This window comes from Rhopilema esculentum, chromosome 7, assembly GCF_057945365.1.
Source record: "Rhopilema esculentum isolate cy_ngs chromosome 7, ASM5794536v1, whole genome shotgun sequence".
NCBI classification, from domain to species: Eukaryota; Metazoa; Cnidaria; class Scyphozoa; order Rhizostomeae; family Rhizostomatidae; genus Rhopilema; species Rhopilema esculentum.
This window is the reverse complement of record NC_142821.1, coordinates 12,032,296-12,042,953: the sequence shown is the minus strand read 5'-3', so window position 1 is coordinate 12,042,953 and position 10,658 is coordinate 12,032,296. Positions and strand designations below refer to the sequence as shown.

General features: G+C 39.1%; 1 protein-coding gene across 2 annotated transcripts; it reads right to left on the bottom strand.

The window, feature by feature from the left end:
- Nucleotides 1–1,574: 1,574 nt before the first annotated feature.
- LOC135696111 (uncharacterized) lies at nt 1,575–8,690 on the bottom strand. 2 transcript variants are annotated; one of them, XM_089109270.1, is made up of 3 exons: nt 8,042–8,690; nt 2,612–6,220; nt 1,575–1,990 (listed from the first exon to the last, which is right to left on the bottom strand). In XM_089109270.1, the coding sequence occupies exons 1-3, from the start codon at nt 8,688–8,690 to the stop codon at nt 1,575–1,577; spliced, it is 4,674 nt and encodes a 1,557-aa protein (XP_088965396.1). The 2 variants fall into 2 exon arrangements, with proteins under 2 accessions (XP_088965396.1, XP_088965395.1); XM_089109269.1 differs by having other exon boundaries at nt 1,575–6,220.
- Nucleotides 8,691–10,658: the final 1,968 nt, after the last annotated feature.

Sequence of the window (10,658 nt, the reverse complement as noted above, 5' to 3'; positions counted from 1 at the left end):
GAGAAATTTTTCTGGATTTGTCTTGAACACACGATCTTTGATTCAGTTATTTTCCTTGTCTAGTTTCAAATCTTTTGAAACTTTCGAAACGTTTATTGGATTGGCGGGTAGCGACAATAGAGTTTGAAAAGAATAACTGTTGAACTGGCTTTTTCATAGAATTGAAAATATAGCTGCACAATCGTCTTTCATTAGTCTTTCATCTGCTAGAGGACTTCATACACAAAAATTCAACACAACTGTAAATTGGTTTCTAAATACGGCAGGTTCCGAGCTAAATTTTCGGCAAAACTTCAGAATGACACAACAAATAAACACAGATATAGTTTTCTCAAACGTATATCGTTGTACGACTTGTACCACTAAGCCTTTCACAAGAGCGAAGTGTACGTGCTCACAATGCTAGCTCTAACTCTTAACTAACTGTATGTTAAACTAGGTCCTTGTACAAATAAAAGATGTAAATGTGCTAATCTTAGGTGTCTACATAAGAGGAAAAACAAGCTAGAAAAACAATAGGAATGTGTCTAGATACCTATGTATAAGCTGAGTCAATCCGTAGTGTAGTTCTTAAAATAATACTATAATAGAGGGTGGGTTTCCTTAGTGAAAGTGTTCCTACTAGTATACGCAATGCAACAAAGAGTGCGATGCAAGTTGACGCAAATAAGTATGCACAAACAAGTATGACTAACGCTGGGAGAGTGGATGAATGGGGCGAAGGAAATGCGCAAACGAGGCAGGTAAGAGCGAGGCTTAGCGCTTGGAGTAGCGGTATTACACAACTACTTATGGTCTCTGCGATACACTGGTACTGAAGCACTTAATACACTAAAGAACGATCTTGTCTTCAACAATGTGACAAATAAAAAACACCTTAAGCATAGCGGTCAAATCTGTGTGCTGATTGGTTTATTTGGTTGGGAGAAAATAATAGTGATCAGAGCTCTCAGCCAATCAAAGATTTGACAGCTATGCTAACACCTTAAAGACATATTTTCCAATCTGGCCTTTGAGTCTTCAACTCGGCATCACGAAACAATTGTCTGCTGTTGAAGCAGTGTTATAGATCGCAATCTATCTCAATTACGCTGGCTCGAAACATATATACTTCTCCACGAACCAAGAAATCTCTTCAAATAAAACTCAAACGTACGCCTGGTCTCATCATATCTCAATTTATCTACACGTCTTTCCTCAACACATTTTACGCTAACACTGCCCTACTGTACTTTTATAAACTCAATTTACATTACTCAGCTAATCAACATGTCAAATCAGTGAACATATATTTGCTTATACCGATACAAAGGTCGTACGTAGGTTTTAAATACATCACGAATATCAGTTTCCTTTACCTTGTTCACATACACATTAACAGAAGACAAGTACGTAAATATAATATCATAACAAAACAAATTAAGCTACTTCGAGTCCTCAAGTGAATAAAGCAATATATAATTAATAGAGAAAATCATGTTGTCTTTAAAAAGCAATATATCTAAGAATATAACATAACTAAATGGTTGCTATGCGCGCTGTAGAATCCCCCACACACCCCCCTCCTTGGACCGCTACGGGTCAAGCATAAGCTGGGATTTCCATCGCGCATCCTGTGCTGCTGCTCTGCGAGGTCTGACATTCGCAGTGTTCTCATTCGCATTCTTCACTTCATCCATGTCATTCACTTTCAACATTTCTTCCATACTTTTCCCTCCGTCCTTACCTTCCTTACAAACATTAGAACAATGAATCTCTAAAGGATAAAGTTTTTGAAGTGGGCGATTTAGAATTTCAGGCTTACCCTTCTTTGATGCTTTCCTAACCTTAGCTCCTCTGGTTTCACCATCCTTTCCTTTTATAAGTTTTTCTACAATTGCTATCTTCCAAGTGTTTCTCTTTACATTGCTTTCATCTTGCACAATGACTATGTCTCCCTTACAGATTGCATTGGATTTTGCTTGCTTCAGCTTGTGTGCTTCACGTAAACCTGAAAGATACTCAGTGTGCCATCTTTTCCAAAAATGGCTCAACTTTTTTGTCAAATAAAAGAATCTCTTGGAAAGGCTTATATTGTTATCTTCTTCAAAATCTAATTCATCACTAACAAAATTTGATAAAGGTGAAATCCTTCTTCCAACAAGCAAATGAGAAGGAGTAAGTACCTGTGAGTCAAATTCCTCATGTTGATAGGTCAGTGGCCTAGAATTCAATGTTGCTTCCACTTCTACAAGTACTGTAGTCAATTCATCCTGTGTGAGTCTTGCATTGCCTAGGACTTTTCTAAGGCACCTCTTTACACTACCCACCATGCGTTCAAATGCCCCACCCCACCAGGGGCTACGGTCTAAGTTGAATCTCCATATTATGCGCTTTGATACAAAAAAATCTCTTACCTCAGTTTCAGATAACAATTTATTGAGCAGTTTTGAAGTAGCCTTAAAGGTCTTGGCATTGTCTGACACAATACGCACTGGCGTTCCCCTTCTTGCACAGAATCGACGTAAACAATTTACAAAGGTAGGGGTAGCAAGATCTGATACTACTTCAAGGTGAACAGCTCTGGTTATAAAACAAGAAAAGAGACAGATATAAGATTTAATCACCTCACCACCTTCAGCTTTCACAAACAGTGGCCCCGCAAAGTCCACACCAGTAGTGCTGAATGGCGGTGCTTCACTTACTCGAAAGTCTGGTAAGGCTGCTGTGGCTGGTGCATTGAACGACTTTCCATCAAGATACCTGCAACGAAAACATGGTTTTAGAATCTTTTTGACAAACTGTCTTCCACTAGTTATCCAAAATCTGGATCTTAACTCAGCTAGTGTAGCTCTTACCTTCAAATGGTGAACTTTCTCATGACAGTCTAACACAATCAACTGAGCTAATTTGTGCTCCTTGGGCAGAATAATAGGGTACTTTGATTCTATATCTAAGTCCGAGTTTTCCAGCCTTCCCTGGCAGACGAGTAGTCCATTTTTCTCAATAATCCCAAGATGAACTCTGGTTTTCTCAAAATTTGCACTCTCTTCCAACATTTTCTGTGCATCTTGTATCCAAATTCTTTCTGCACCTATTATCTCCTCTACCACCAAGTTCCCCTTTTCCAATTCTTTTTTCTCTTTTTTGTGTTTCAGATTGTTAACAAACCTTTTGACCCATTCCGTCACTCTGAGCAATTTAGTCAAGGAGTTAAATCTTTCCACATTCACAACATTGCTCAATGTCCTAACTTTTTCTGTAACTACACTCAAAACAATAGGCATCCTTTTTCTTTCCTCTTTTATCTCAGTTGAATCTTCAAGCACTAAACTAGTAGGCCAATTATTTTCACTCTCTCTCAACCATTTTGGGCCTTCCCACCACAATTTGCTGTCTTTCAAAACTAATGCTGACACTCCCCTAGATCCTAGGTCTGCAGGGTTATCTTTGCCTCCTACATGACGCCAATCTGACTTCTTTGTTAATCTCAAGATTTCTGACACACGAAACTGCACCCATTGCTTCCACTCTCCCTGGTTATATATCCAGTAAAGAGCGGTTTTGCTGTCAAGCCAGTACTTTACCTTGTCAATGATGACTTGTGAACACAGTGCTTTGTAAACATTATCCATGAGGACAGCTAAAATTCTGGCAGACATTAACTCAAGACGTGGAATTGTAAGATCTTTGAGTGGAGCTACCCTTGTCTTAGAGCACAGCAGCTTTGTATACCTGCCTTTTGTTGTTTCCCAAACATGAAACACAACTGCACAGTATGCCCTTTTGCTAGCATCTCCAAATCCATGCAGTTGACAGCTCAACAACTCACCTTCATTTTCATCATACACACATCTTGAAATTGTTAATGTTTTCACCTCATTTAGCCCATGTATCCATTCCTCCCACTTTGCAACCTTGCTCTCAGGGATTGGGTCATCCCACTCAAGCTTCTCTTTGCAAAGATCCTGAAAAATAATTTTAGCTTGCACCCCTATGGGGCTTGTTAGACCTAAAGGGTCAAATGACATGGCTAAAGTGCTCAAAATGCCTCTCTTTGTGGGCCTCTCTACCAGAATATTTTTAGCCATTTTTGTCAGGTCAAATTCAAGTGTGTCTTTCTCATTATCCCAGATTATACCTAAGACTTTGGTCTTCCCCCCTGTTTCCTGCAGAGGTCCTAATGATTCTTTGGCAAAGGATTGCTCTTCTTGGGAATCTACACTTTCATTTCCTTTCTCTTTCTGCAGAATCTGTTCCCTAAGCTCAGCATTGTTTGTTTTCCATTTTCGTAGCGAAAATCCCCCTTTCATCATTCTCTCTCTTGCCTTACAAAAAAGGGAGTATGCTTCTGCTACATTAGGGCAACCGGTTACAAGGTCATCAACAAAGAAAGAGTGTGACGTTTGCGTGACAAAGTCTGGGTCAGACTCCTGAAAGGTAGAAAGATGATGACGCAAAACAGCATTCAAAATGAATGGTGAGCTATTAACACCAAAGACAACAGAATTAAACTTGAGTACAATGATCTCGGGTTTTTCTGCACTGATGTCATTTAACCAGAGAAATCTCAAACAATCACGATCTTTAGCATTTACCTCAATGTTCAGAAATGCTTTTTCAATGTCGCCAACAAGAGCTACTCTTGCATCTCTGAACCGCAAAAGAATATCAAAAATTAATGGTGTCAATGATGGACCCACATGCAAGCAGTCATTTAAGGAGGTTCCTGTATTTCTATCTTGACAAGAAGCATCGTAAACAACTCTTACCTTAGTTGTTTCTGCATTTTCACGTACAACTGCTGAATGTGGCAGATATGAAACTCTTTCTGCATCCTCCATTTCGGATACCTTTGAAATGATACCTGTTTGCAACTGCTCTGAAATAATTCTATCATATTCATGCAAGATCTTAGGATCCTGCTTGAGCTTTCTTACTTGCGATTTCAATCTAGCAACACAATTGTTGTAATTTAATGGCAAAGGACCATGACCTTCCTTCCAAGGCAATGATACTGAATATCTCTCTCCTGTAAATACAATGTCATCAAGTAGAGCTTCATGCACATTGTCCTTAGGCCTTATGCCTAAGCTATCAAGATCCCAAAGTTTGTTTACCTGTTCCTCAATCCCCTTCGCAGAAGATTTGCATGGCAACAAATTTACTGAGCATTGAGGAGAAGAGTCAAATTTCTCACCTTTCAAGGGTCCAGACAAAACCCACCCAAGAGTTGTCTTCACTGCCACAGGTTCATGTGGCCCCCCTCGTATTTCTTCCCCCTCCATGAACTCCCATTGAAAATCTGAGCCAATTAAAATCTGGATATTCAGCTTGTCCTCAAACCTAGAAACATCTGAAAAATATATCATGTGCAAGTGGGGGTAAAGTTTTTTTACTTTTTCAACATGAATATTCGCAATACTAGTTATATTATCAACAACATAACAAGAAACTTTCACTCTCTTTTCTCCCATCAAAGGCAAAAGATAAAATTCTACTACATCTCTCTTACTGTCATCTGTTTCTCTACACCCAAAGGCCTTTATGCTCAAATTTTCTCTTATCACTGGCCTGAGTCCTAAATTTTCTACAGCCATGGCAGAAATGAAGGATCTATGACTCCCAGAGTCAAATAGCACTCTCACATTGCATCCTTTTTTGTCATTCACCTTTGCCAAGGCTGTTTGCAAGGCCACACTGTCCCCAGAACACATGCTTCCAACCCAAGCTGGGGCATTAGGGCTTAGCTTATTCGCAGGCGCATCCTTATTTTCTGGCTTAAATGGCAGGCTGCTACAAATAGAGAAGTGATGCTTAGCCTTACACTGCGGACATCGCAACTTTGATCTACATTCAAAAGACCTGTGGTTGGCTTTAAGACAAATAAAACACCTAAAACATTTCTTAAGGATACTTTTCCTGTCCTCAGGGTCCGTATGATTTGTGCATTCATTTGGCTTGTGGTCTCCTGTGCAGTAAACACACTTCTGCTTTCCCTCAGGTGTAAAAAGTGCACTTGCAGTGTTCGGTCCCTTCCATCTCGTTAGTTGTCTTGGTGCTTCCTCTTGCTTATTAGGCCGTCCACTGATCTTTACAAATTCTGCATGATTTTCCCGAACTTCAAGCTCCAAATCAAGTTCTGCAATCAGCTCATCCAAACCCCATTCCAAGACGCTTTTTCTTCGTGATCGCACCATGCTAAATTTCAACTGCTTTGGCAACTTCTCCACCAACACAGGCACAACAGATAGGAAAAATGTCTGCCGCTGGTCATAGTATCGCGGGCTTATGTGCACATTTACAGGTTCTTCAATACCTAACACGTGCCCAGTAAAATCTGGGAGGCGAAGATGAAACTGTCTGTGCCAGTAAACAGAAATAAAATAATACTCTGTGAACAATGTTAATGAAATTTACAAGGTGAGACGTAAATAGTTCCAGAATTATATCCACTAGCCATAACATTTTTGTCATACACAGTGCAAAACTAAATTGTGCGAAGATAGCGCAGCGTTCCAAGGCAAATGCAAACACAGTTGATTAGGAACTGAAACTACGATGATATCTCAAAATCGGCACTTTGCAATGCTTAGATATTTAAATTAAGGCAATGTGAATTGGTCACGATGACAATGCTTGTATGTTTGTAAGTGGGAAAATATTCCCTTCAAGGCTACAAGTGATCTTTTACGAGGATTGGAAAATTAAATTGTGCGAAGTTAGCACGGCGTTCTACAGCACTTTTAAACTCAACTGATTAGGAGCTGAAACTACGATGATATCTCAAAATCGGCACTTTGCAATGCTTAGATATTTAAATTAAGGCAATGTGAATTGGTCACGATGACAATGCTTGTATGTTTGTAAGTGGGAAAATATTCCCTTCAAGGCTACAAGTGATCTTTTACGAAGATTGAAACATCGTAGTTTCAGTTACTGTAGAACGCCGTGCTAACTTCGCACAATTTAATTTTTCAGCCCCCGTAAAAGATCACTTGTAGCCTTGAAGGGAATATTTTCCCACTTACAAGCATACAAGAATTGTTATCGTGATTAATTCACATTGCCTCAATTTAAATCAAGGCAATTTTAACTTTGAGGTAATCCTGGAAGTAATTTTATCGATAGGTCCCATAAAAATTGTCACCTGATTCTCATTCTTTAAAAGGGAAGGACGATTTCCAAAAAGGGCGGCAGACCTGCCCCTAGTTGCCCTCCTTCAATCCACCACTAGGTATAGTTTATTTGAATGATTATTATTTTATTATTGCAGGGACGCTTAACTTTGCAGATGGAAACCCCCTTGTTGCTTTAAATGTACGAAACCTTTAATGTGCCATTATCAATTTTACTGACTTTTATAAAAATTGGCAACAGTTGAAAAACAGTCTTCTCCAATCAAATTCCCCCATTTTTTACAAGCTCTCGGTTGAGCTCGCGCTTCCAGTTTATCATTCATAATCCATGTGCAAAAAAACAAACGGAAGCGCTAAAGTGCATGGTCAGGCTGAATCAGGATTTGATGAAATAATTTTATTGTGTTTGTAAATTGCTGAAAGCTTGATGGTTGATATAAAAATATGTTGGATCCGAAAGATTTCAATGCAGACAAAGGAATGATGAAATTTTTTGAACTGGGAAAAGACTGGACAAAATGTGGCATTTGAATTAACGCTTTTGTTTTGTGAGTTTTGAGCTACATATATATTCAAGCTAGTGTCTTTTAGGAACTGCCTAAATGTTTGATGTTTTTAAATTAGCTGATAACAAGCAACGCGAGGAAACGTACGAGCTTTTCGTAGCCTTAAACTATTAACAATTATCTAAAAATTATCTCGTTTGTTGTACTCTTCTACACTTCTTTTTCCTTTTTCCTTTGCTTAAAAGTAAACATAATAAAAATGTTCATGGTATCATTGTTGCGTATAGACGATTTCATAAGGGCGGCAACATTTCATTATGGCGGATTTCGCAATAAACAAAGTCCCTGCGCCAGTTTCTCTCGGTGCCCTGTGGTTACTTTGCGCATGGCAAGTACATTTTTCCTATCTGTTCACAGGCACCACAATCTTGGAGTAGGTTCCTTGATCGACAGACAGAGCCTCCAATCCACGAAAATTCGTCTCGATTTGATCCCTGAATTTCCTCAGCCTGATGACGTCATCCTCATTGAAAACAGGTTGCATGTTGACCATTTGATTTATGTGGGCATGTTCCAGCATACTCGGTTTCGCAAATCTTTTCTTCAACAATTCGATTGCGGTCTGATAATTTGAATCAGTAATAGGCACTCCGGAAATGACTGATCTCGCAGGCTCCTCCAAATATCCCTTCAAATATTTCATTTTATCTACATTCGCTAACTCATCGTTCTCATGAATCGCGCTCACAAAACTGTCCCAAAACTCTTGAAACTCTTGTATCTTTCCCGAAAATTTCTTTATTTCTAACTGCGGCAATTTCACGCGAACTTTTCTCTTCCCAGTGTCCCTTTGGTTTGAATACTGCGAGCATTCGGAAGCAACACTCTCTTTCGATGCACTCCTCTGCATTCTACGCGAACTACCTGACTTCACTGAAAAGGCGTCATCGTCTCCTCCCAGTTCTTCGTTGATAAAAACCAAGGCATGTGTTATTTTTTCCCGAATATTCTCCAGATTCTTCAACTTCTTTATCACACGCGTCTTCGTCTTCGTTTTCGAGAACATATTCAAAGATACTATTATCTAACTCTTTCAGCTCATCCCGTTGAGTTTTTAACTGTTCACTAAAAGATTTGAGCAGTATGGTATCGTTTTCTCCATCAGCATTTCTCAGGTCTAAAACCTTGTTCACGAGTTTCGTCGTGTTTCTTCGAAAAACGCTCCGCTTCTTTTTCAATATATCTGCTTCTTCTTTTTCAAGGCTCATGATATATCCGGCTCGGTGGACCAAGTGTTATAGATCGCAATCTATCTCAATTACGCTGGCTCGAAACATATATACTTCTCCACGAACCAAGAAATCTCTTCAAATAAAACTCAAACGTACGCCTTGTCTCATCATATCTCAATTTATCTACACGTCTTTCCTCAACACATTTTACGCTAACACTGCCCTACTGTACTTTTATAAACTCAATTTACATTACTCAGCTAATCAACATGTCAAATCAGTGAACCTATATTTGCTTATACCGATACAAAGGTCGTACGTAGGTTTTAAATACATCACGAATATCAGTTTCCTTTACCTTGTTCACATACACATTAACAGAAGACAAGTACGTAAATATAATATCATAACAAAACAAATTAAGCTACTTCGAGTCCTCAAGTGAATAAAGCAATATATAATTAATAGAGAAAATCATGTTGTCTTTAAAAAGCAATATATCTAAGAATATAACATAACTAAATGGTTGCTATGCGCGCTGTAGAATCCCCCACAAGCAGCAGCTTCTTTTCTTCGAAGCTGTTGAAATAGCAAACCCTCAATTAGATGTACATAGAAACGAGAACACCCTTTCCCATCATCGAAGGGATGATATAGTGGACCCTAATTTTGAAATTGTTGGGATCGAGATCACCCCAAAACAAGCTAAGAGTTTTCTTGTCTTGTGTTGGTACCGCAGGCCTACGGATGCAACAGACAGTCCTACTTTTGATGCTCTTTCTAGGCTCATAAAAAGATTAGATACAGAGGGCAAAGAAATGATTTTAATAGGTGATACCAATTGTGACTACAAAAAACCAAAAGACAGTAACACGAGAAAACTAAAATTGATTTACTCGGGCTATCAGTTTGAGCAACTCATCAAGGATTTAACAAGGGTATCCACGACCATCAGCTCTACAGGTGAAACTAGAGTCACCAAATCATTAATAGATCACCTTTCTTCAAACAGACCCAACAACCTCTGTAATGTATCGGTCGTAAAAATCGGTATTACAGACCACTATATGACATACGGTATTAGAAAATTATTATTATCGGTATTAGAAAAACGCTAGAGTTCATGTCAATGACGTGAAATTTAGGAAAGAGTCACGCAGTTTGAAAAATTATGACCGTGACTCTTTCCTTAATGACTTGCGTAGTATTGACTGGGAGATGGCTATGTCATGTAGATCGGATGACCCTAATAAGATGGCTAGCAATTTCTACGATCTCTTTCTCGCTGTCTTGGATGTGCATGCCCCGTTGAAAAAAAGGACCGCTAAGACGGGGCATGCACATGTACCATGGATTTCTCCAAGCATCAAGAATTTGATGTGCGAGAGAGACCGTATTAAGAGACGGGCTGAGAGAGATCCAGCACTATGGCCAAGATATAAGCAGCTTCGAAACAGAGTAACTTCTCAACTCAAAGAAGCTACTGTTTCTTACTACAGTAACATGATAAATGACAATTCAAATAATCCGAAAGGAATGTGGAAAATAATAAACAAGGTATTAGACAAACATTCAAATCATAGTCCTCCTTTGTCAATTATCTATGAAGGTCAACGTGTTGAGAAGCCTGGTGAAATCGCAGAGGCCTTTAACAGGCACTTTATCTCCATAGGCCCAAAACTAGCCGAAAATATTGAAACCAAAGATTGCGATGACCCACTGAAGTACCTACCCAATAAGGGACTGCCGGTTGAAACTAGTTGTGAATTTCAAAGGGTTGATCCTGAACTCATTGAAAACGA

Coding starts and splice junctions, on each gene's coding strand:
- LOC135696111 (XM_089109269.1), bottom strand. CDS start 8,690: ATGTTCTCGAAAACGAAGACGAAGACGCGTGTGATAAAGAAGTTGAAG. Junction 6,221..8,041: donor CTACTCCAAGATTGTGGTGC/CTGTGAACAGAT, acceptor TATCTGTTGTGC/CTGTGTTGGTGGAGAAGTTG.